We start from the raw sequence: 26345 nt of genomic DNA, 5'->3' as shown, positions 1-26345 counted from the left end.
TGAAGTTACATGTTATGTGATTCGTGCCAACTAAACTGTAACTATTTCAGCCAAATTCTACTCATATCAATGGAAAATAATTGTTACAAGCAAAAAAAGGAAATGGTGAGACGAAGCAGATGGAATCCTCCAGATGTTAGGTGGGAGTACTAGAAGGATGTAGGTTTGATAAGCAGCATCTAGAAACAAAAAGTTTCAACCTTGGAATGGGCCAAATTGGGATGACTCCAGGCATGGAACTTGAATAAGGTTTTATTGTGGGAACATATGGTTAGTTACATAGCCCTGAGCTTAGGGTGCCTGCACTACCTGCAAGGTCACACAGCTGACACTGATGAAGGCAAGGAGCCTTCATCAGAAATAAGACCCCTGAAAGGATGAGAGACCCCTAACTACTAGTAGAGCATGTGCAACACAACACAGTGATGTAGATTTTAGGAACAGAAACTAGGAGGAGTTTCCCAGAAAACTCTATATTAATATGTATTAGCATGTATTATATAAGTGGGATTTTTGGCTTGATAGTTGGTAGGTGAGGAAGGGCAGGCACCTCCCTGTATTCCCAGTCAGTTTTGCTTATGCTTTATATGAACCTCAATTATACTAAACTACTCCCTGACAAATTTTGTACACATTTAAATATATGTATCTAATATACTTTGATTGTATTCATTTATATACAATTGTTTCTATTAAAAAATTGTTCCTAAATTTAATCTTGTTGTTTGATAAACTGGACAAATAGAACGTCATTCATAACATTATGCAACAAGAAGCAACGTTCAAGGCAAAGTCACCCTTTGCAACATTGGGGACACTTGGGGACCACCAGAGACCCTCTAGGACCACAAAAGGACTTCCAGTAAGACGTGGATGCATGTAAATTCGTTCTAAGAAAGTGACATTTATGGATTAGCCAAGAAGTAGGCTTTAAAGAATACGTAAGAGCACCGTGCAATAAACACCTTTGTAAAGTGTCACGATGTACCCGCTTAAAGGAAAAATCCTCCAGATGTGTCCAGATATGGAACAAAATGTCTGTTTTCTAATTCTTCAAACCGTGTTAGAAAACTTGTTTTCTAACCAGTCTCGGTATCAACATGGAGAAAAACTCAAAACACTGTTCACCGGATTCTCTGGGGCCAGTTGCAGTCAGGGATCCTCAGCCGTCAAGGATCATCCTGTTGCCTCCCTGCCAAACCCCGTCACCCCTGTCACCGGCCCTGTAGCTCCTGGCAAAGGGGCCCCTCTGCCCAGCCCCGCCACCTCAGCCGCCGCTCCTGAGCGAGCCGGGCCCGGCCAGCGCCCGCACTCGCTGCGCTCGCTCCGCCACCGCCCCCAGGCCTGCGAGCCCTGCCCCCGGCCCCTCGCAGGGCGGCCAGGCCGGAGCGCGTCGGGGCGGCACTCACAGGTCCAGGAGGTGCCGGACTTCCTCGCCGGCGCCGTCCCAGCTCATGGCGGGGAGCGGGGAATGCGGCGGGCCCGAGGAACACAGCGAGGAACGGGACAGCGGGCGCTCCGGCCCGGCCCGGCCCGGCGGTCGGTGCCGAGATGGCGGCGGCGCCCCGCGGGATGACGGGAGATGTAGTCCCGCTGCCGGCCCGCCTGGGTCGCCTCGGGGCGCTCGGGGCGCGGCTCCTCAGGCGGCCCGCAACGCCGAAACGCCCCGCAGCCGCGAAAGCGGAGCTCTCGTTCGCCATTTCCAGAGCTTAATAATTAGCAGAAAGTGTTCTCCCAGGCCTGGAAGGAGTACAGGGAGGCTGGGAGCCTTCAGGCGAGGGCCACAGATCCTTTAAGAGCTCTTTCCCTCCTTGCTGCCATTAGTGGAGGCATTCCACAGCCCCGGGTTTACTATTATCACCATCCATCTGCGGCGATAACAGCCTGCTGTCTGCCAGCTCTTTCGCCCTGCAAATAATTTTGTCTTTGTTTTTTTGGGTTTTTTTTTCCTTTACATTTCTGCCTAGATGGTGTGGTATAACTTGAGATCACACAGTCCTTAGAAGCTAGCAGCATTGTGAGTATATAAACACTGCACCATCATCATCCTCATCATCCTCGGACCCACCACCTACCCCTACTAAAAAGAACGTGTGATTGACTAAGAGAATGAAACGCCTGTTCTCACCAGATTAGCTGAGGGATCCGTATCTAGGAGAAACACAGGCTGCTGCTGATGCCTGATGTGAGAAACGAAGCCCGCTCCTCAAAATGTTAAGAGTTTAATAAGGGATAATAGGGGACAGACCAATAAAGCAAAAGTGACAGCGCTGGGTGCGTGGCAACAGCCAGGAGCACCCCCAGCTCTTCAGCCAGCAGTCCTTTGTCCTGTTGCAGCTGCATTACTTCCCCAAATAGCATTGCACATTTTCAGATCCCTTTTGCCACAGCTCCGCCTCAGGTTCCCTCAGCATTGCACAATCCGCGGCCACGCTCTCCCAGGGCCCATCAGGGACATCTTCTGATGCCACTTTAGACTTGGTATTCCCTTTTTACGGTATCTTGTTCTTATAAACACATAAAAATGGCGTTTTGCAAATATTAAAATGAATGTTATATGTATAAAGTTAAAGTAACTTTGCTATAAAAATATACTTTTTATTTCTGAACTTAGACATAATAATAAAATAATTGATGTAGTTATGCTTGCAATAATTAAACTGTCTGCTTGGTTAGCATAACATCCAATAAACCTATGAATAATAAACCCTGCTACTATCAGCGCTTACCGTCTGTAGAAAGCATAAACTAAAGCCCAAACTTAAAGTAACAAGAACAGACTAAAACCACAACCAAAAAATGTGCATGCTCTAAAAAGGCCAAGGAAAAGCCAAGCTAAACAGTTCTTGGAACATGTAAACTAGTTTGAGGAAAAGTTTAAATATGCATAATTGTTTATGAATATGCAGTAGGCTAATGCAATAAAAAAATATGTAAGAAGTGTCTTCGAAATAGCAAGTGTGCTCTTGGCTATATGCCAAGCACCAGGCTGTTTATTATCTTTGTCTCCTATTGTCCTTCATTAAATTTTTTAATTTTACCAAAAAAAAAAAAAAACCCTCGTTTTTTCACATTGTTCTCTGCCTGTGCTGTTTATATATTTTGCAAGAGCAGTCATATCTCGTGATACATTTTTTGCAAGCACGCTTACACCTTGTGATAGCCTTGCACAATTCAATAGCCTTCATGCACAATTTTAGTTCTATTGTTCCCAAAAGCAATTATGATTTGCAATATAGCTACAGAAGTGATTACAATTTATAATAATTTGCAAAAGCAAATATATAATAGCAAAACCCAACTGTTACATAGCAGACTGTAATACCTGATAACTTTAAGTCAACAGCTGAAACATCTGGATTAACAAATAAACCACAAGGATGCTGATACATGATGATACTGTTGCAAAGCATACAGAATGTACTTTGTGATTGGATAATTAGAAATATCCATTCGTACCTACTTGGATGATTGAACTTGTACCATTATGGTGAAAGCTACAAAACCCCCTAAAGAAAAATTGCTTGCATGTGACCAGTTTGGCTGCAACACCTCATGCACATAATTAAATATGTTTCAATGACTGGCTCGCGATGACTGAATACCATTGCAAGGATAAAAAGATCGACAGATTAACAATTTTTCTCTGTAAAAAACACACTTATTAAGCTAGCTGAGAAAAAGCATTAGAGCCTGTGCTCTATGAAATGCTTCTCTAGAAACATTTCTGCTCCACATAGATTTCAGTGGGTTTCTACAACATTTTTACTACATTTCCTTCTTTCCTTTTTTTTTTTTTTAGGTATTCAGTAAGCAAGTGGCTAGGTATACATTCCATCAAGCTACTCTATTTTTAACCTACAGTTGATGCAAAAACAGCCAGTCTTCCTTATCTCTTCCCTGCACAAGGGTATATGTATATATTACATCCAGCTGCTTGTCTTCCTGTTTTAGCAGTTTTGCTTACTAAATTTCCTTCCCATTGTTAGCTATTCTGTTATACTGAAATTCAAGTCCTTATTTTGTTAAGTAATAGTCATGTCAATACTTTAATTCACATGTGTTATTTACAAGCTCCTGGTTTCATTGACAGGTCTCCCTGCAGATCCCTTTTCTGGGATCAGGACTAAACTGTGTGGTACTAAACATATTCTGTGTGCCTGAGTGACAAAACTAAAAAGCACATGGGCCTGGCTGACAAGCAACTAATTATTTTCCTATTTTTCACAAGATTCTCTTCACCATCCTTTCCATGAGCTAGTCTGGAAGTGGGTAAAATATGGCTACAGTTGTGCATAGGTGGGTTTACTATTCCTCAGTTTCTCAACTGGAAGTAATAAATGGTTAGCCCAGTGACTTTAACTGTCTAACCTTAGGAGCTGCTTCTGAAGCAGCTCATGAAGCGCTGAATTTCACACACCTATGCTGTATCTCAAACTGCCATCGGATTATCCCAAGGAACAGACGCATGCTGCTGCTCTTACACTGGTTTGAATGCAGGCAGCTGCAGGAAGGATATCAGCCACATCAGCCTGAACATGTGGAGAAACTGTACTGATAAAGCACCAAGCTATGAAGAGTGACTCAGGAAGTGCTCGAACACAGACTCTGCAAAGAGTGAGGCCCCAGCTTGTGCTGCTGCATGGGGCTATTCCTTCCCAGGTGCAGAAGAGCACTTGTCTTGGCTTAGCTTCATTAGGTTCCTATCTGTTGGTTTCTCCAACCTGTCAGTTGTCCCTATTCAGAGGGACATCATGATGATTCCAGATGAAAAATCACCTGCACCTGTTAGGATAACATGATGCTTATTCTTCCAAAACCACTGGCCTATGGAACTGCACAATTTCCATTCAGCAAGAAGAGCTGGAAAGCAACCAGCCCATGTGTCAACTTCTACCAGTTCACTGGGCAGTCAGGTATCACTTTGGGGTTGTCAGGAAAATTAATCCACAAACACCAGAGGTTTATGTCCAAAAAGGAGACAGAGGAGGCCTTTTTGCTTTATTTGAATAAAGGGAGAGGCCATGGGACATTCCCCTGGGATCTCTGAAATTTTTGGAGGACACAGCCTCCCTTTTTATCCTATTTTCCCAGCTGCATTTCCCTCTCTCTTTCCCCATTGGCTGAGGTATTTGAGAGGCACAGACTTCCCGGAACACCTAATACCTGGGATTCCCCTCTAATATATAACCCTTCCTTTTAATTTTTAATTCTTATAGAATTCATAGTTTTTCACCGCTGCCTCTTTCATCTTCCGATATCCAATTTCATTTATCAGTGAACATACAGTTTGTTTATAAAGGCAAATATCTTTTTCCATTCATCAATCAGTGGAATCCATCCCATTGTTTCTTTTATCTCTCAGTGCTAGCCTTATCTACCATCAGATCTACAGCTTGTTTGTAAAGACAAATGTGACATTCCTCTCGGGGTCAAGCACCAGAGACCACCTAAGAAACCCCCAGGACAGAAGAATATGTGCATAAAGGGGTAGGCAAAATATGTTATAGATTTCAGGGAAATTATTATCATACATATGTTTGTTCTGGAAAATCAATGAATATGGATGTAAAATACAGAATTTAAAAAGGAGCTTTTCTTTATTCAGCATGCACTGATATTCAGCATGCACAATATTTCAGAGGTTTTTTGGGATGTTTTGGACCTCATTTTTGGGAACAATCAGTAACATCAATCACTATTCCCAGTTTTGAATCATCTACAAACTTGTGTGCATGCACTTTGCATATCACATTGTTAAGGAAGTGATATGATCTTAGTATTGATGCAAGAGACTGGTCTCCAGCTTGTCTTTGTGTTGCAGATCCTCTGAACTCAGAAGTTATATAATTATCCACTCTGTACTGGGCTGGATAGAAACCTGATCAAGCTCAATGGAAACCTGATCTAGTTGACATGTGCCTGCTCAGTGCACAGATGTTGCAAGAGATGACCTTTAAAGATCCCTTTCAACTCAAACTGCAAGTGTCTGGGGGTGAAAGACAGATGTTTGTTAAGGAAGGCAGGAGCCTCCCTTGAAATGGCTGATGTAAACCCTCCCTCTCTGAATTATTATAATTTTGAAATTAAGGAGGGTCTCAGGCAAAGGTATGGGAATAGGAATAACAGCTCTTTACTAGTATGTGTAAATATAAAAAAAAATCAAAGAAACGACAACTTAATAGGAAAATTTAAATAAAATGCAGTAGCACAAAAAAAGCCACTGACAGAGCCAGAATACAACCTGATACCCCATCAGTCACAGTCAGGGTGTTGGTTGCAGTCCAATTAAATGGTGGCTGCAGTTCTCTTGGAGTGACAGATGTGGTTTAGTTGAAGCAGTGCTCCTCTAGGATAGTACCATTTTCCTCCAAAGGTCCAGTGATGATGTAGAAGGCTCTCGTTTTCCTCTGGGAATCCAGTGGGAAAAGGCTGACTTTTTTTTTTTTTTTTTTTTTAAAAAGGTGTTCTAAATCTCATTCAGGTAGAAATGCTTAGCGCCTCCCCCTGGGTAGAGCATCTCACAAGGGGGTGATGTAATTTTATTAGTCATGCAGTGGGACTCAATGGCCCATTAAGAGAAGATACTTTCCTGGAGGGAGGATGAGTTGTGTAAAAGATAAAGATCACAACCCCACTTGCTTTTAACAGACGGCCCATTAACAGAAGATATTTTTCCCAATATAAGAATTACTGCCCCACCTGCTTTTAACACATAGATAGAACACATATTTTTGGTTACCTCCTTCATCAAGCAACCCAAGACACTGAGACAAATAAGGCATTGAGAACCTAAATTGTTCTGTCTGCTTTGTAGTGTGGAGTTCTGTAGTGTGATGTTGGATCTCAAAAGGAAAAAAAACAAAAGATGCTTAAGAGAAAAAAGTGTTTTAAAAGTTTGTCTTACAAGTCTCCTGCAATGGTGGGAAACATGCAATGCAGCAGACCAGGACAATCCTCTCTGGTGGAGCCACTGCTGTACAGAGTTCTGTGGTGAGGTTCAATAGTCTCATTGTTCCTCACATCTTTACAGCATTCTTCCAAGTAAAACAAATCCATCCATCTCATACTGTACAATACTGAATGTTCTAGAGGGTACACTCTTGAGGTTTGGGAACAGGCCCTTACAAAGAGCACACTCAGATTGCATTGTTAGTGGCAGCACACACTGTATGCTCAGGCTCAGCAATTCCTCATGCTAACATGTGCGTCTCTGCAACCAAAACCTAGCATTACATTCTGCCTAAGTTCCACTTGAAATCACCCACATTTACTGTACCTTTCATGATGGCCCACTGCAGCTTTGGGACAGGTGCACATTTTCTATTGTAGAAGCACTTCTTACTGCCTTTCACATCCCTTGACCAGACTGATTTGGTTTTCCTAACTCATCCCGCAGAGTTAGACAGTTCCTTCTGAGTTCACCTGTGCTTATATTCACCTCTTGAATGTTTCTTTTTCATGCTTGAGTTCAGTCAAGCTCTCCTTGCAGTTCTGTGCAAACCCTCCTGCCATCCTTGCAGGTTCTCCTGCACAGCAGAATAGGTCATTTTTGAGCTTGTAGAAAGTGAATTCTGTGTGAGATACAAAACAATCCCAGCAATCAAAAACAGCCTTTCTATACCTGCTCTCTTTTCAGGATCATATCAAGTGGATTCATCCAAGTACATCCCTTAATACGCTGAAGATTTTTGAAGTCCAGGAAAGCAGTCCTAGCTTTTGTCTTCTTTCCTCCTTTCAAGATTCTGAACTCCATTTTAATATACTTCATTTCCAGTAAAAACACTGTTTTTTAGTGTTGAAGGATTCTGAGGTCAGCCTGACCAATGTTAAAAATTACAATGTAATATTGATTTGGCATTACGTATTAGCTTTTGCATGCTGATATTGACCATAAATATTTGGATATAGTACAAGGTATAACTCGATTTAGCTGTTTGTCAGTATAACAATCTATTAGTTTAAGTATGTACTATATAGTTTACAGATATAATGGTGTGATGAATGTAGGCCTTAGCAAAACACGAAATGTTAAAATGCTTCTATGTAACTAAGAGAACGGTGTGAAACAATTATGTTGGTTCCCACATCTGATGATTGACCTGTCCAAGAGACAACAGTGACAAAACCAGAACACCAGAGAAGAATCTTAGCAGAATTTGTTAACTCCTTATCAGAGGATGTGGAGCAATGGGATGGAGACACAAGAAGGAAATGTATCAACCTTATTCACAAGATATCATGTAGATAAGTTAGAGTGTAAAGACAACAAACAGAAGAGTTCCTGAAACATGAATGAAACAATAAATGAATAAAACAAGAATGTCTGAATAATCTATGAAGCACATGAACATGTATGTTACTAAACTTGAAAAAAATTCCAAATTGCAAATCTCATTTTTCACACCAACAATCCTAAATTGAACCCATCACAGTGATGTGAAAGATAGATGTTTCCTGACAAAGACTGTCATGGACAAGGATGTGAAAGACAGATGTTTACAGAAGAAGAAAAACAAACAAGTGACAACATCATATTTAGAAATAAAGCTGGCATGGCATGACTGGCCTAGAAACATATGACTGACAACCAACCACTTTGTGCTGTAAAGGCATAGTCCCAACTTCTAGCAGGGAGGACTTCTTTGTGTGGAGATTCCTCCCTTGAGCAGAGAGGCTCCTCAAGGTTAATCCTTGAGCCTGAGCAAAAAATATTTGCCCATGGTCATCAGTGTGGGTAATGCCACATTGATAATTGTTAAGATTTAGTTTCAAAGTTTAGAAAGCAAGAGAATCCTTTCTGCACCTTGTGTTTATATGCCTGTACTTTGGTGACACCCAAGTTGATGATTAAGTCCCCTCTGTTTGCATAAGCCCTCATAATTTGCTTGATTACCTCATTCATCACATCTTGATTTGATTTTCATCCTTTCTTCCTCATCATTCTTAGTTTAAAGCTCTTACCAGCTTCACCATCCTGTCAGCAAGGGTGCCCCCCACCTCCGTCCAGTATATCCCAGCTCTTCCAATCAACATCCAGGCCTCAAAAAGCAAACCATGTTAATAAAAACCAAAACCCCATCATAGTTGACCAGCAGGGCTGAGGTTGCCAGATGACCAGATGGGCTCTTGTTCTTCTTCACCACCCCTGCAGAGCTATATGTATCATATTTGATGCTGTCCAGGTCTCTCCAATAATTAGAGTTCATTTTATGCCCACATGAAAAAGCAGCAGGCACCAATAATCAGGGAGCCAGAGAGGCTTCTGCAGATTCTCCACAATAAATCAGATTCCCTGGAAAGTAGTAAAGTTCCTCCAGACAACAGGTCAGCAGACAAGCCCATTTTCTACAGCAGAGGGGTCAGCATTAAGGCAGCAGGTCTCAGTGCTTCCTTCTGGTGCTCCTGTAGGGCTCTGGGCTGAGCTCTCAGCATCTTTTCTCCAACCACAGCACTGAGCATATTTTGTAATTACAAATGTGAAGGCAGAGCATAAGTGGGAATGCAGCAACAGGAATGCCAAGCTTCCAGCTTTCACCATCCTGAGAGATTTTTACACCCCAGGCTGACAGATGGACTCAGGCTGCCCCTCCTTTAGTGCAGAACTCTATGGTTTCTTGAAGCTGTAGGGCCTCAGAGAAGATCCAGTGTCTTTCACAACCCCTGATGATGCACAGCACACTAACGTCCTCCTGCAGCCCTTTGCTCACTGAAACATTTCAAAAGGTTTGTCTCTCCCCCTGCTCCACACAGCACGTGCCTTCTGATGGTCTGTTGGGGTTGAGACCTCCAGCACCATGGGGGAAGTGTTCCTAAAAGCTGCTGAGGACTACAGCTTGTAGCACACCCTCACCACTGCTGAGGAAGTGTGTGCTGCTGTGAGATAAGACACCAGCTCTTCTCACACCAAACGCCCCAAAAGCCTGTGTTTTAGTCCCAGCTCTTACACAGCCCTCAGGCTTTGGGGGACCAGGCCCTCTCTAACCAGTGTGAGCTGTAACAAAACTTCCAAGAGGCCCTTTAATCAGAGAACTGACAGAGCTCTTTAGCCCTACTGACCTTGCTAGAAGTCAAGGCCTCCTGTCCATTCTCAACAGTATTAGGCAACCTCAAGCTTCCCAAAGGCTTCTAAGATGTTCCTTGACAATGATCCCAGAAGGTCCTAGATCTAGAAGGACAAGCCCACACACTGCTGCTGCCACTGTTCACCACTCCACTGTGCTTAACAAGGGAGATCCTTGGGACTATTGTATTTTTCTAGCAGGGGTGCTAAATCTTGTTATTGCTCAGTATTAACGTGACTAAGAATTATGTTGGTGAGGAACAAGGTACCAGAGAGCGTGTTGGAATAGTGACTGTAAAAACTCTAAACAGCTAGAAAGGCATATTGCAATATCACTGTGATCTGATCTCACTGGCAGCCTGTGCTGACATCTGGATACAAAACAAGGAGCTGGGAGGGGACACAGCCAGGACAGCTGATCCCAAGTGACCCAGGGGATATTCCACACCATATGGCATCACGATCAACAATGAAACTGGGGGGAGCTGGCTGGGGGATGGTGGCCCACTGCTTAGGACTGCCCTCAAGAGCTCGATTCCTGATCTTATACAGGCATTCCTGGTTTGTTTTCTTTAAGGACAGCAAGATAACACTTGCAAACAAATCATTAAAGAAGGCCAGATGGATTTTGCATACCTAATTGTGAAACAACAGCACACACATAACTAGATCATTTTGGAACATAAAGATCATGCTGTTTCCAATGGTTGTTACATTATTCTTGACCAAAAGCTACATGATTCAGTGGTTGGGTGATATTCCAACAGGCACTGCCTTTCTCTCTTAGACACCCTTCAAAATACTGTTTTCTAATAACATAAACAGTGTTTTGCAGAGATGGCATCTTGACAATCTTTGCTGATGATACTTATGCATAACAGATATTCTTGATTTTGGATCAGTGACATCCTTACCCAAGGTTTAATTTCTTTTAGAGACTATAAACACACACACAGACACACACACACACATGCAGTGCTTTGGTGTTATAGTTGCTATTATTGCTATTATTGTGTTTATTAAGCAGTGTTACTGTTGCAGTGATGTATCAGGTTTACCTAAATGCTTTTAATTCCCTTCAAGTTCTGATACCAGAAGGACCTAGGCTGAAGTAAGTAATCATAAATTTTACTTGATTTTCAATTCAGAGCTCTGTTTACTGCTCAAGAAGCCAGAAGGTCACTGAGCTGTATTAAAAAAAATAGGAAACATTGATAGAGTGTAAATAGCAGTAAAACAATTTTATTGTTTCTGCTCAGTCTTGTTTGACAGCTTTTTTTTTTTTTTTGTTCACTGACACAGTGATGGCTTGGTTCTCCAGGCACAAGAAAGATAGGATTCACTCAGAAGGATTCAATTTTCCATTATTTTGAACTCATGTATTGTGTGGGGTCTTGAAAGCTTTAGCCAGCCCAGCTCAGCTGCAGAGCTTCAGAATGACAGTCACAATGAGGAATCCACACAGACATCCCTGTGTGGGACACTGCAGTTCTCAGACACAGTTACTGCATCACATACACAGGGTGCCTGGAATGCCTCATTGTAAAGGGTGAAATCTTTTCCTGTCTTGGAATAAGATACACAGATAAGGACATCTGCCTAAATAGCCTCCTAGCAAAGAAGGGACATTTAGACACCTCAAAGTACTTTTCAATTGATTATTTATTCACAGCAGGCAGACTTTTATTATACCACAGATTAAATCTTAATCATCTATTATGCTCAGCTTGAAACCTTCAGAATAGCTTCAATTTTAAAATTTTTTTTACAAATATTGTGACAATTGAATATCCATATATTACAGTCTTTTCCTCACATAGTTCCTTTTAGCCCATAGCATTTATTAAGGAGTTTCTAATTACTCATGGAAGTTCTGGTTTTCTTGGATTGCCCCGTATAAAACCCCCCTGAGTTCTTCAAAGTGATGTCACAAGTGTAACATGTTATACTCTTTGAGGTTGACAGAAGTGGTCTCATTGTGTAATTTTATCTTGAAAATAATATTTATGATATTCCCAAGGATAGTTGATCGCAGGTACCACATGGTATGAAGAGTGAAAAAAGATAATCTGAAAATGTCCTTTCCAAAATACCTGCTTTTTTGTTGTTGCAATATACAATTATCCAGAGATAGCATTAGACTGCTAGAACAATTTAGCAGAGACAATTACTGTTCATGGGGATTTTGAAAGATACTCCATCTTACATTAACTCAGAGAAGCTAAACACACATAGAGGTTTATTGTTTTGGATTCCCAACTGAGATTTGTAACAAGAAAATTGCAATTCCTCTGAATGGATTATGAATGTAACATTTGTACGTGAAAGGAGCAGGAGAAACAATAGAGGAAGGGTTAAAGGAATGCCTTGTGTTGCTCTCTAAGTAGGAAGATGACTAAGAGCAGTAAAACTGGTAAGCACCAAGGAACACACTGTTCAAGGGTATAGCACTGATCTCTGATGCCAGAAGGTTTCTTTGCCTAGCAGTCACTAGCTAGTGACTGGTCCATTAGCCTGTCTGAATCCTAAGATGCTCTTTCCATGGTAACAAGCAGAGTATTTTTCTTAGGAAAAGTGTCTCATGTTCGTAGCCAGTGTAACTTGTATTTCATGAGTGGTCTCAGCCACTGGACTTGCTGCAGAGTAGTAGGAGAGCAGACCTTGTATCCTGCTTTTGTCCCTTCAAAGGGTGACTGTAAATCAGTGATGGTGGACTCAAATCACAGGTAACAGGGAGGTAAGGGGAAGGCAGTTTGTGGAGTCCTCATTTCAGAGCTGGAGCTGAACTGGTATTTGTGCAGGAGACTGCAAACAGTGCTGGGCTACAGTCAATTCTATAGTGAGTGAAGTAAAATCTGGTTTTGTCTCCAACAGTTCTAGAAATGGTCTGACCTAAAGAGATAAGGTGTGACTTAACCCTGGATTGCTTAGTGTTAAGGGTTCAGGCATGCACAAATTAGGGCAAGAGCAGTTCAGGAAGCCAAAGAGCTGAAGCTGGCCTGGAGAAGCCCAGCAGCACAAGAAATGTGGCAGTGAGATGGGTCCTGGGCAGGGCTCGTGAGGGAAGGCTCTGCCTGGGCAGAAGCTCATCAGCCATCCTCACTGGTTTTTATGAAGCTGCTAACTTAAGTTGAACAAGATGCCCCTGCTGCTCAGGTGTTTGTGGATGACAACAGGCAACAAAAAAGAAATTATTTGTGAGGCAAATATAGTTCTACTGTCTGGTTTGCAAGTCTCAAACAGAAGGCAATGCTGCTCACATTGTGAGCAAAATTAACATCTCTTGGGAAATAACATCAGCTACTGCCAGAAATTATGTAAGCAGAAGTTAGAAGTAATTGAATATTCAGCAGACTGCAAAGGCTCTCTAATTAAGTAAAACTTAAATGGCACAACATGTAGGTATGTGAAGGAAGTGGAGAGTAATGGGAGTAATGCAGGTCTTCTAAAATATGCAGTTGGAGAGCAACAGGAAACACTATGTCTAAGAATAATTTCAGCACTTGATGTTGGTTGTAGGTGAGTTATTTTGATTAAAGTCTTTGCAACAAGTGATTTTTTTCATTGCTCTTTCTGCTTAGCTTGGAAAGTCTTGAAGATGACAAAGCTTGAAAATTTCCATGAATAAAGTTCTGTTATTTAATTAAACTTACATGTAACATAAACTGAACTTTCACAGAACATCCTAGAGTTTTCAGATGATTGCAGGGAAATGGCTGGAAAATTCTGTTGGCTGACCAAACAGTATGGATGGACCAATACTGGCTGCACATATGAAGAAAAGAAACACGTTTTTCAACTTCACTGCTTCTCTGAGGATGGCATCCATCAGGAATTTCTGCACTTGTCTAGGCTCCCCTGTTCTCTGCTTTGCACTTATTTAGCTTAAGAATAACCCTTTGAAACTGTCAGCCTGGTTATCGTTGTCCTTGCCCTTCCCCTTTTAAATCCAATTAACTCACCTATGTGGTGTAATTGAGAGAAATTCAATATAAATCATACTTCCAGGCTGACTGGTTTCTGTTAAATTGGCACCAAACTTGTAGTGCTGCTGAGGAAATAACATACCAGCAAGACAGGGAAAGGTGGATGATGCTTGCCTGTTCATGCCATAAACAAATGTATATTCTGTGCCAGATGTTAATACAAACATTTCTGGGATATTCTGTTTAAAGTAAAAGAAAAACTTGCAGAAACAGCTTCATGGAACATTTAGTTAATGGTTGCTGTATGAAAAGTTGTTGGGATGTGGTTGTCAATAACCATTCAGGAGACAACAGCTAAGTGTATCATAGGAAAGAAACCACAGGATAGAGATTTGAGGATGAAGATCAGAGAACATGCTTTTGGCTGCTTAGACATCTGTGAGATCTGTAAGAACTACCTAATCTATTTTAGCCTAAATAAGGAGACACTTCCTCTAAAACACATAGTTACATTACAATGAAACTTAAACATTTTTTTCAAGTGTCTTCCTCTTCAGTGGTGGTGGGAGGGAAAGAAAAATAAGGAACTAAATGTATTTTACAAAACCTAACCACAAAAAAATAATGGAAAAACGTTACTTCTCCTTGAACATAATTGAGTAAATCTAGTTTTTGAAAAGTCTAGTCTTATGACTCTTAACCAACTACACACCTGCTCGCACGCTATCTACTGTGTAGTTTTGTCTTGTGCAAAGCCACATTGCCTGTCACAATGCTTTGTGTCTCAAAATTTCCAGAAATATTGCACTGTTAAGTTACAAGGACCCAGATATTGAGGAATACAGGTAGTGCAGGTAGGTTGCAAGCTGCAGGTTGAGCTCTCAGTGCTGGGAGCCCCAGGCAATGAGAAGTGACCTGACTCTAACCCTTTGCACAAAAAGGGCCCCATGGGGACATGAGGGTCATCTGGGTAACTGGACACCCAGAAATACCAGGAGCCCAGGACTCAAAACCCCAGATTCTAACAGGCTTCCACTGTGATAATATAAAGGCCCAGAGATTCTTTTGTTTGGGGTCCCTTCTTGGAGCACCAGCTCAATCTGGCACTTTAGCTGTTACTCAACTTAGTTGTTGCTGCATCACAATTAAGTTTCTTGAAGGAGCCAGACCTCTGGTGGTGGGAGTGTGACTGCCAGAGCTCCTGCATGGCCAGACAGGAATGTTAGAGTAGACTAGTATATTCCCAGGTTTACCCTGCAGGCATGGGGTGAGTCATGGACACACTTGACCCTTACCTGTCCTTTGGTTCAGACTCTCCAAGAAACAACAGCACTTATGTCCTTGGGGTGCACTTGCAAGCTGTTAAGCCCCTGTTTCACCTACAAGGGAGTGAAGGCATTTTGAAAATATTTTTCAAAAGATGGTTTCAAAATCCAAAGGTTCAAGATAACCAAAGGTACAGAAGGAGATATCAGAGATGAAACAAGCTATGTGTCTTGTTATTGGTGTTGACTTGCAGCCAACTACTTCACAGACAGCCCTTGCAAAGCCTTGCCTCCCCTTTGCTGAGCAGAGGCTGCAGGGCAATGGCACCTCCCTGGGGTTACTCCTTGGGCATGACAGATCCCATACCCATGACAGGCCCTCACAAAGGGACTGAGAGCATGCTGAATTCCTACTGGGAAGGATTACTGACCTGTGTGGCCTCTCAGGTGTTTGAGTGTGGGTAAATCCATTAGAAGTGAACCACTGATGGAGTCTCAGACCAAGACAGGATCCAGCTGTACCTAGGCTCTGGAAAGGAGCAATGGGATCTACTCTGCACCTCAGACTCAACAAAAGAATCCTTCTTATTCTTCATACCTCCAGTCCCAGTCTGAGCCATTCTAACTCAATTTTTCTTTATATTTCTGCTCCATGCAGTATTTAATAAAGTGAACTTTGCCATTGAACTTGGTCAAATTCCATCAAACTTTGTCAAAAATCATTATTCTACCTCAATAAAACATTTTACTCTTCTCTCTTTTGAGTGGGGTTCATCCTTCTTCCATGACAGAATCTTAAAATATTTAACTTAATTTTGGATAGTGGATCTGATTTGCTAGCCAGCTTGACTCAAAAAGGATGTACTTCACACTTATTATGAGCACAATAAAAGCAGTAGGTGAAGCTAGACATTTTATTCACCCACTAAAGTAAAATTATTCTCCTTCACTGAAGGTCTGCAAGATTAATCAATATAACTGTAATCACTGAGTTAGCAGAGCAGACTTTATTGGGGATTATGATTAGTCCTTTCGTTATTCTAAGTTTCTTAATTGCATTTTAACAGTTATTATATAATAGTAGCAATGGCTCAAAATGGGGAGCTACTTTTCAATCATGATCTGGAGGGCCTGGGTCACCTTGAATCAAACAAAGGACACCTTGTGATGTGGGGAGCAACTATCAGTTTTATTGATTGTGTCTGAACGTCATTGTATGAGCACAGGGAACAGATCTAGTGCCAAGAACCCATCTCCTGACATGCTCAGCCTCTTTCTCTGCCAAGAAGGACTTTATTTAATCACACTCTTGTATGCTAGAATGAAAACTTGTACAATGGACATCTCTATTAACCGTTTTTTAATTGACACAAGTATTAATAAAACAAAATAACTGTTATAAATAAAGCAAATAAAAAATTTGTTTCATCGGGGTTCCTCATCATAATTTTCATCAGACCTGACTATAAAAATGTATGTATTCAGTTTGTTGCCTGGAGCTCTCCCTCTTTGCAGGCTCTGTGACTCTGCATTCAGGTCACAGCCCTGTATTGCAAGAGTTAAGATGCAGCACAAACCTGAGAGCAGGTCAGTACCATCACCAGAATATTTTTTCCTCATTCAGATAATCACAAACAGAAATGATGGAAGATACTGTTTTTTTTTTGTTTTTTTTTTTTTTTTTTTGTGGAGTAGAATAAATCAGCAAGGGATAACACAATGAAAGAGATTTAAAGTACAAATTTAAAGAGATTTAAAATACAAAACTGGGTTATGTTACATGTTGTGATAAGTGTATGAAATTAGGCAGGAAATAAACCCCCCTGCATTCAAGCTTGTCCTCAGAAATCAGAGGGGCATGTTTTAATTTCTGATTATTACCAATTCAGCACTATAGGTCATGTTCAGTAAGAACTTTCATGATCACAGACTAACTAAAAGTGAAGTTTATTCAAGCAACAGGTTATGGATTCTTGTTATTTTACCGGTGATAAATGCACTACATCTACAAAATACAAGTGTATGGTGCTATGTGCAGGTGCTCCCAGGTATACTCAATGTAGTTTGGTGGAAGTACAGATCTTAACAAAGAGATGTTGCTGCTCTGGGTAGGACAGAGCAGCCAGCCCATAATTTTTTTCTGGTGGGCTGGGCAAATAACATATTCTTGTTCTCCCAAAGTAGAGGATTTGAAATATAAAATTAATAGTTTTTGCAAAATGTAGATGTCACTGTAGTCAAATATGATTGGTTCAGGAATATAATATCCTGCAAATGCAGGATTTAATTTGGGAACATGTTTTCTGATGTTGATATTGGTGGGGATATTTTTAATATGTGAATTAGAGACAATGAGGGTCTTTGGGTCAGACAGAGTGGTGTGACTTACAGGGAAACCAAACCAGAACAGGACCATGACACTTCAGCATCCTCCTTCTCCAGCTGAGGCAGCAGCAAAACCTTCCCCAGAGAAAACTCACATCTTTATCTCCCCAAAGGACCAGTTATCACAAGGCTCCCATGGATGAGGGGGTGAGGCTGCTACAGAGACACTGTTGTTGCTCTGTGCTTCACAGAGACAACACTGGGCTGTGGGGCCTCTGCTTCCCCACAGACAATGTTCTGTTGTTGAGCCTTGCTCCAGCCAGGTGCAAGACAAGCATGGCTCAGCTCATGTTTTTGCTCATCCTATCAGTTCTTCATGGGAATTTTGGCTGGCAAATCACGGCAATTATCAATCCTGACACAGCAAGCCTGGCATATTTCTACAAGTATCATCTAAAGAGCAAATCACAAGCATGGGTGTGAGCATTTAGAACTGTTACAAACATTTTACAGACGTGATGTACTCCTATTCCTTTTCTACCCACAACAAAAATGAACCTGCATGGGTATGTTTTTGAGATGTCACTCTGGTACACAGCAGACTAAGATGGTTTCCTAATCCATTTTAATCTCTTAAAAATTAAACATTTTTATATGTTGAATACCATGGGAATCAACAGAGTCCATGATAAGATATCAACTTGCAGTGGTTTTCAGTGAAAAAGAGGGATAAATAGATGATTAATCTTTTGACAAGGCTGATTGTCAAATTATTAGAAAAATTCTAGAACCATGACAGGTCATAACAAAATGATACAGCTGCTCTAATACCAATTCTTTGTGTAATGTGTTAAATATTGCACTCAAAAAAAAAAAAAAGAAAATCAAGTAAAAAGAGACTCTGTGTTCTTTTATTGTTCCTTTTTTTGTTTTTTTTTTAATATAAAGGATTTCAGTGTCTTACCAAATGTGTTGGTTCAGGTTTTTTAACCTTAACGTTTTACCTTAGAGATAATGATGGAGAAAGTCACCTAGTCTCGCTATCTGAACCAAACTTTGCAGGTTTTTTTGTTTTTAATCAGTAGCTATATCTAGGCAGTTAGGATTAAGCAACTGCATTGTGAAATTTATAGAAACTTGTAGGCTTGGCTAATCCTTTGTTTTTAAGAAAAGGGAGCACAATCCCGAGATGAATGGGCTGTCTGGATGAGAGCCATCAGTAGTGAAGTCAGCAGGACTGAGTAGTGACTGGGGGGAAAATAGTTCTGGCAGGGAAATTGCACCACTGACCCATTCACCACCTCCTCAAAATGTAAATGGAGGGTGGAACTATCCACCTGGACTAATCAGCATCAGAAGGGAGACACAAAACAGCAAATAATGGTTTGAGTGCAAAATAATGAAAAGCTGTGTAATTTGTTACCAATTATTGCTGAATTTGTAAATTGCATAAATAGTGTAAAGTTTTGATGACTGGGGAGTCAACCCTTTGGGGGTTACCACATACCTCCCTACTTTGTGCAAACTACAATAAAGAAATAGAAATATTTCTCCTTGATGTATGAATTTGAGTTGCCCACTGAGTAATGACCCTGCATTTGGGACAATAAAAGCACAAGGAGGACACACAAAAAAAATATTAAAACTAATTTTTGGGGCATAAATATAAAACTTCATTTGTAGGAGTAATGATGGTCTCCTGAGGATGGAAAATGGTTCCTCTGACGTCAGTTGAATTGGAGATGGATAAAAGATTGGATTGACCTTAAGAGGGTTTGGTCACAGAAAATGCCAGTGCAGCATTGTATGAACTGCATAGGAAACACCCTGGTGAGAACTTATGGGGGTGACTTTGCTTGGAACAAACTGAAGAAAAACTGCTTTCTGTCCTGCACACATGCATCAGAAGTGTGTGATGTCCAAGGAGGCTTACCCAGATTCCAGATACCAGGGCCTGGATGCTCAAGGTGTGTGACCACCAGGCAGGCACTGTGACACAATCCAAGTCTCATGTCCAAGACCTGCTGTGACAGGGAGGACAAGCAATGCCAAGTATCAAGTACTCCTCATCTCCTGGGTGGCTGCTGATTGCTGACCTTGGGCAGGGTTTGGATACTTCGTTTGATTTTCACAGTGGTCAGTTGTGTTTCAGTATCTGGGTATGGTCAGGAGTCATTGCAGCTCTTTGTCTCCATGTCCCTCCTGTGAAACTGGATGGTTCTTGATGAGCTGCTAGTTGGCTGTTGTTAACTCAGGCTCTTCTCCCTGATGGGTGCACTTGGCTGTCTCCAGACCCAGACATTCCCACTAACCTTCCATTCACACCAATTTTAGCCTTTCTATTACAGTTGTCACATTTAAACTCCCGGACATGGTTGTTGTCAGCTAATTATGTTCCAAAGATAAAACCAAAGGCCAGGCCTACATTCCTTTCCTCTGCCCCAGGGCAGTGTTCAACACCAGGGTGCTTTTATTTATTTTGTAGTGACACATCTGTGTGAGGTTACAACCTCCAGTGCTCAGGGCACCAGCTTCGTTGGGTAATTTTCTAAACAAGCAAGCAGCTAATAGTTGCTAAAAAGGTTATTTATTGCAGAAGCACATCAGTCTCCAAGGCACCATCAGAGACATCAAAGTCCTTACTAAGTTTAGTTTAGAGTCCCAAGTAGAAGCAGAAGCTGTTCCCAAAGGTCCCGGTGGGCTGATGTTGGTGCAGCAGCTCCTATCTTCTTCTCGGGTTTTGATGGCTAGAAAAGCAATGGCAGCAAAGCAGAAAGGCAAGAAAGGCAAAAGACACTGGCTCTCCCCAATACTAACTCTTATATAGGATTTTTCCAACAAGCTAAGATACAAGCTTGGACCACCACTCCTTAACCTATTAGAATCCTAATTTCTTAGTATGCTAGGTTAGGCATAAGCTACACATACAACCGATCTTGTTCCATTTAAAAAAATGTAAGCAATATTCTTACTCTATTATGACTAAGTCCTGTCTACAACTGTGGGCCTGGAGCCTCTTGCTGAAGATATCAGTATGTTTTAAACCTTCACTAGAACTCGTACTGCTACTGTGGAATCCAGACCTTTAACTTACTAAAAGCATTAGAGCTCACTCTAAAACTTACTAACTTACTTCTACCTACACGTCTACTTTATGTATGAGTGGCTTAATACACTTCAAGGCTTTAATTCAATCCCTGCACCTTGATTCCTCCCTGAAGGATTCAGAGAATCCCCTGACTCACTGACTCCTGTATTGACAGAAACTAAGCAGCTTCAGCTATACTAACAAAAGGGTCATCCTGCCAGGGTACTGATGTCACTTCAGAAAACCTATATGAACTATGCATAATTATCTCCAGCTTTTCTTCATATTTCTCTTGATTTTGTAATACCTGTGCCCTGCTTTTATTATCACTGCCACGTAGTGTGTATATGTATCTGTTGTGGAAAGGAGTTTTCTAGGAGTTTTTTTTGTCAGCAGTTTTTTTCCTTCCAACGATAATAGGACACTTATATGTAGCAATGCTGATCAGGATCCAGAGTTCTGCACACCCAGCCCTGAAGAAGACAGGAATCCAAGCAATGTTTCTTGCAGCCTCACACACACACTAGTAGAGGCACTTCTGCAGTGAGAATGGTTGATTTTTCCCTAGCAGGTTGGGGCTTTTTTTATCTTTGCCGAGTTTTTCATGGGCCTGGGTCTTCAAAGAGACAAGAGCAGTTGTTGGTTGCTGAAGAGCTGTTAATTGCAGGAATACATCATCGAAGGCAAAGAGTTCACAGTATTAAAGTCCATGCTGAAAGCTTTCTGGCATAGAGTCTTCAGCAGAAGCAGCAGCAGCTACAGCAGCTCCCTGGCATTCCTTCTTTTTCTTTTCTTCTGTGTTCCCTCACCCCAATACAGGGGATTTTATTCATTAATCATCCCATCTAGCTAAAACCATGATTCTAAACATTCTTCCTACACCTCTTAGAGCTTAATTTAAAGTACAACAGTGATGTTTGTCCTTATACATAATTTATGCATATGGTTCTATCTATTCATATAAATGGTTCTAAATGTTTTATCTAGAAACACAAGCAATGTTCTGCTATGTGTTTTTTTTTATGACTGAAAATAAGTTACTGAATTTTATACTAGGCTTTAGGGCTTTACTCTCTTAAGTCACTTAAATTCCTACTTACTTAAAACTAAAGCTTACACTTCTACTTCGCGTCTGCGTGGCTTAATATATTTGGATTTCTCTAAAGGCTTTAATTCAATTGCTGCATTCTTTGTTCTTTCTGAGGGACTCAGAGAAGCCTCTATTTTATACACTCCAACTCCTGTTTATCTGTAGATCACCCAAGAGAAGATGGTAACTAAGAATCTTCATGCATTCTTGCTAATCAAGGTAAGTTTGTTTACTTCAGATGCAGACTAAGAGTCTTTCAGATGTTGCTGTAGGTGTCATGTTTTCCTAAGGGTGATTCCAGATAGCCCTAGTACTTTCTTTGTCTTGTAGAACAGTTTAGAGTTCTCAAATTTCTCAGAGCTCCTGAATATTCCTATTACACATCATTTATTGTTTAGCTTACAAATTGAGCTGCAAATGTCAGGCAAATCCAAATATTCCTTCTTCCCTGCCTTCTGAACATACTTACCTGCCCTTTACTTTTAAAGCTCATCAAACAAAACTGTTAAAGCCAAGGAAAATTAAATCAGAGAATTAAATAGTCTAAAAACCTGTTTGTCTGACCTTCCTTCCAAACCTACTCCACCTTGGTCATCCAGTCTTTTCCCACAGAAATAATAAACAAGAATGAGCTTTGCTGATGAAAATTCAACAAACTTGTGCTGAAAAGTTTGTTTGATTTTTCCTAACAAAAATTAATGCATTGTTGCTGCTGATGCATTTCTGCCATGCACTGAAGCAACATAGATTGTTTATACTTAAAGCAGAGGAAAAGGAATGGGTGACCTGAGGGAATGAGAAATGAGGGAAAAGGAATGACAGCAGAAGTTTGATGGGAAGACTGATCAATGGCAGCTCCAGAGGTGAGTCATCCCAAACAATTTTATCAATCAGTAACTTGAAAATAATTGAATGAGAACAACTCTTGGCATGACGTAGGCTCACATCATGCTACAGAAACAGGCTGACCGTGTAATGGGAAAAGCCAGGCACAAGTCCAGGCAGAGGTGATTACTGAAGTTTCTGAAGTGGTTTTTGGGTGGGTGATCACAGCTTTCTCACACAGAGAGTGCTTGCTTACCTGTTCTCCATGGGGGAAGGCCCCTCAGACTTCAGGCAGCAAAAGAGACTCAGCCCTTCTATAGACAAGTCCCTTGACCTCTGTAGGGACCTGAGGGACAGGAGTATGCTGGTGCTGTGTCCATCTGTTCATTCCTGTACACTGATCATGTCTGTCCTTGGAGGAGGGGTACCTTGAGATGCTGATTGTCTGTGAGGTTCTGCCACTACAGCTGTACCTGGCAGAGCCTTGACCCTCAGTGCAGAAGCTTGTGTTCCACTTGTCCCAAAACAGCTGCCAGGATCTGCTGCTTTCTTGTCCAAACAGGGTGGATTTGCATTTGCAGCAGACTGTGCTAATGCAGCCCTCGGTATAACCTTTCTTATATTCCCACTCTAAGATGAAATAAGAAGCTGCACTTTCAGGGAATTTCCAGCAAGCCCTTTCTGAGCTGAGTCATCTTACTGGAGAGTAGAGAGCCAGATTTCTTCTTGGGGCCACAGAGGATAACAGGATGGACGAGCCTGGCATGTGCCTTCCTGAGGATTATTGACCCTTTCAGAAAGTGATCAAAGTGTGTGGGGGATGGAGATGCTTGAGTTTGTTATTTGTGTAACCCAAGTGGAAGATCTTTGGGAATTATCAAAAAGTCAAACATCTAATAGAATTGGATGGCACATTTCCTCCTTTTAAAATGATATATAAATAACTAGATTTGCTAATTCTCTTAAGGCATGAACTTGTATAAATTCATGAAACATATCACAGCTTTTCCATGTTTTGAAAGTTCAGCCTTGAAAAAGGAAGTTCTACTAATCTTTTTTTTTTTTTTATTCAGTGCTTTTGTCAATGTGAAAACACTGGGAATGCTCAATGTGAGCATTTTTGGGAAAGATTCTTCATTTGGCATAGAGAACATGACTGTACACTGTCTGTAATTTTGTTCATTAGTTAAATGAGGGAGCAAAGGACTTTGAGAATACTGGGTCTATACATATTTTGGTTGGGCTAGTCAATATTTAAAGGTCCCTTCCAACCCACTCTGTGGTTCTGTGATTTTTGTGTATGTGCTAGGCATTCTGGCACTATATGACATTTGATTTGACAGGGTTAAAAAGCAAAAATTATCAGTACATATAGAGAGGAGAAAACATAGTTTACCATGGAATAATTAGGTACTTAATCTATGCTAAATTCTTGAGCTGCTTCTCCTTTACACCTGATATTACTAAATGCTCTTTGCAGGAGAAAAATGTCCTGCTACTGATCTGTATTATTTTGATAGAAGTGCCTCCCTAAATATATTCAGTGATAATATGTATCCAGGAAAACAATGGGATTTTGTCAGTTTGTTCCCATAAGATGCAAGTAAATCAGAACTTCTCTGTGTGACCTCTCCTCCCCACTTTGCTTTTCATTCATCAAGGCAGAAGGGCTTATACTGTGCTTTGAGAGAGCATTTATGTATCAGTTAGCCTAGTTGTCCTTTAACCAGTTGGTTATATTCTGGCACAAGAACAGCTTTTCACTCATGAGAGATCACAGCCAGGACCACCACTGTCTTTAGCACTACAGAAAACATGAGCTCACTCAAATGGCCACCTCTGACACAGAGGGGTCCCAGCAAATCCTCTGAAGTCCTGCCCTCCCCAGCAGATGATATTGGGCTGAGAGCCATGAGTACATTCAGAGAGTTGAAAATAATCATGGTTTGAGAAAATGTATTTAAATGGTACCTACATGCTTGGGATCTCCAGAGTCATAGGTAGCAAGCTTGCAGATTTAATGTCCAAATTCCCAGTGAGACACACAAACTACGATGGTCAAAATCAGTCTTACTTGACAGAATCAAATACAGGAACATACAGGAATGTACAAGTATACACATTTTACTGCAGGGCTTCTTAAAAATAATTGCTGGTTGTATGTGTTAAGGGTTGTTGCTCAGTGTACATGAAAAATTGCTGAGTTATGCCAGAAGGTCAAGATAACCTAAAGAATCAGTGAAGGATTCAAAAGCATATCTAGGAACAGTGGCTTTGAAGGCCAGCCTATAGATCTTGACTTCAAGGCACATCTTAAATCAAGAATGTGAACTATGTAATTGAGTCCTTTGACTCAAAACCAGTATCCTAAAAGGAGAAATAATTCCAGCAGTTGGGAGATGGTGACCACTGACTCACAGCCCACCGACTCAAGAATCCCCTGACTCAAAAGACGAGCAGTAATTATGTTGCCTGCAGGACAACAGTGAATGGGTATTAGATAGGGAGAGAGGCAGATCCAGAGTGTATAATTATGCATACATTCTTCAGAGGTGTTCTAGATTTGTAGAATTACTTCCCAGCACCCAGCCTGTGTCTTCAGTCATGTAACTGGCTCTCCTGCTCCTGTTTGATAGGGAGCTGTTTCCAGCCACACAGCTGAGAGCCCTGGGTTCCCCCTGATACAGGCTCAACCCGCTGAACCCAGAACACTAATGTGGTTAACCTCACTTTTAGCTCCTCATTCCATAACACTGGAGTCAAGGTCCCTTGTGTGGGATCGGACAGACCTGCTCTGCTGCCTTCTGCTATTTACATTGATTCTTATGGAACCTTTTTAGGTTCACTTCCTTTAACAGAAAGGGACTTTTCACTTGGAAGTAGTATCAGAGGAGAACTCGGGTCCTGGGCCGAGTCAGGAGTAGTAGATGGCTGCTTGTCTTGGGAAAAAAAGGAGAATCATTCCTTTGAAAGGCTGCTCAGGGCAGAGGCATCAGCAGCTAACAGCTCTTCCAGCAAGCTAAAAGCTTTTTCTAGCTCCAGGCACTTGTGGTGCCATGCCTGGAAGAGGAACTGCACTGTCTAGAAAATTAGAACAATGATGGTGTTAAAGGGAGAGGGAGCTCAATTTATGCTGTTGCTTAAAAAGTAATAGATTTGTGAGAATGAGAGTATTTTCCTGGAAGTGGTGGATTTGCTTTTCATTCAGGAACAGGAGTGTTAGGATCCACCAGAATGATGTTAACACATTAATGATGGTAAGATCTTACTTCTGGAATGTTAGGGTCCCATAATTAAAATATATCTCTGCCTGAATTAAGGTGCAAACAAGATCATATGCCAAAGTCAATGGTACAACTTTTACCTAACAATAAATATGAGGTAGAGAGAGATAGAAATAGGGTGAGAAGCAGGGGAGAAAGAGAGAGGGACAGAGAAAGATTATAACCACCACATGGGTTCTCTCATGCAGACATTTTTCATGGCAAGAGACATAAAACGCCTTTCCATGACCTCCACACAAACCTTCACTTGCTCATCTACTCAGAATTTTGTGCCTAAATCTGTTCAAGTTATGAGGTTAAAACAGGCACTTTATGGTTAAAGTTACCTGTGACTAACACCATAAGATTAGTCAATATATATAAAAGAACTCATCATAAGTGTTGTGTATGACATAATATATGAGTGCATGGTTCTAAAACCCCTTAGAAGTGCAGGGAATTTACAGAAGCAGAAAGTTGGTACTGGTCATAGCAGATAA

General features: G+C 41.2%; 1 protein-coding gene across 9 annotated transcripts in view; it reads right to left on the bottom strand.

Moving 5' to 3' along the window:
• Nucleotides 1-26345, bottom strand: part of AMN1 (antagonist of mitotic exit network 1 homolog) — a 52579-nt gene that overhangs the window by 10461 nt on the left and 15773 nt on the right. The window contains exons 1-2 of one of the 9 annotated variants that reach the window (XM_079303452.1): nt 8965-9907; nt 7426-7574 (exon numbers count right to left, since the gene is read on the bottom strand). The exons of 2 other annotated variants lie outside the window; for them this stretch is intronic. In XM_079303452.1, coding sequence (XP_079159578.1) covers nt 7426-7463 — 38 coding nt within the window. In that variant the 5' untranslated portion in view covers nt 7464-7574; nt 8965-9907. 6 more of the 9 variants (XM_079303456.1, XM_079303449.1, XM_079303451.1 and 3 more) reach the window with 6 other exon arrangements.

The sequence above is a fragment of the Erithacus rubecula genome, assembly GCF_903797595.1.
Source record: "Erithacus rubecula genome assembly, chromosome: 4".
NCBI lineage: Eukaryota > Metazoa > Chordata > Aves > Passeriformes > Muscicapidae > Erithacus > Erithacus rubecula.
Note: the sequence above shows the minus strand (reverse complement) of the source record. Positions and strands in the feature narration are given on the sequence as shown.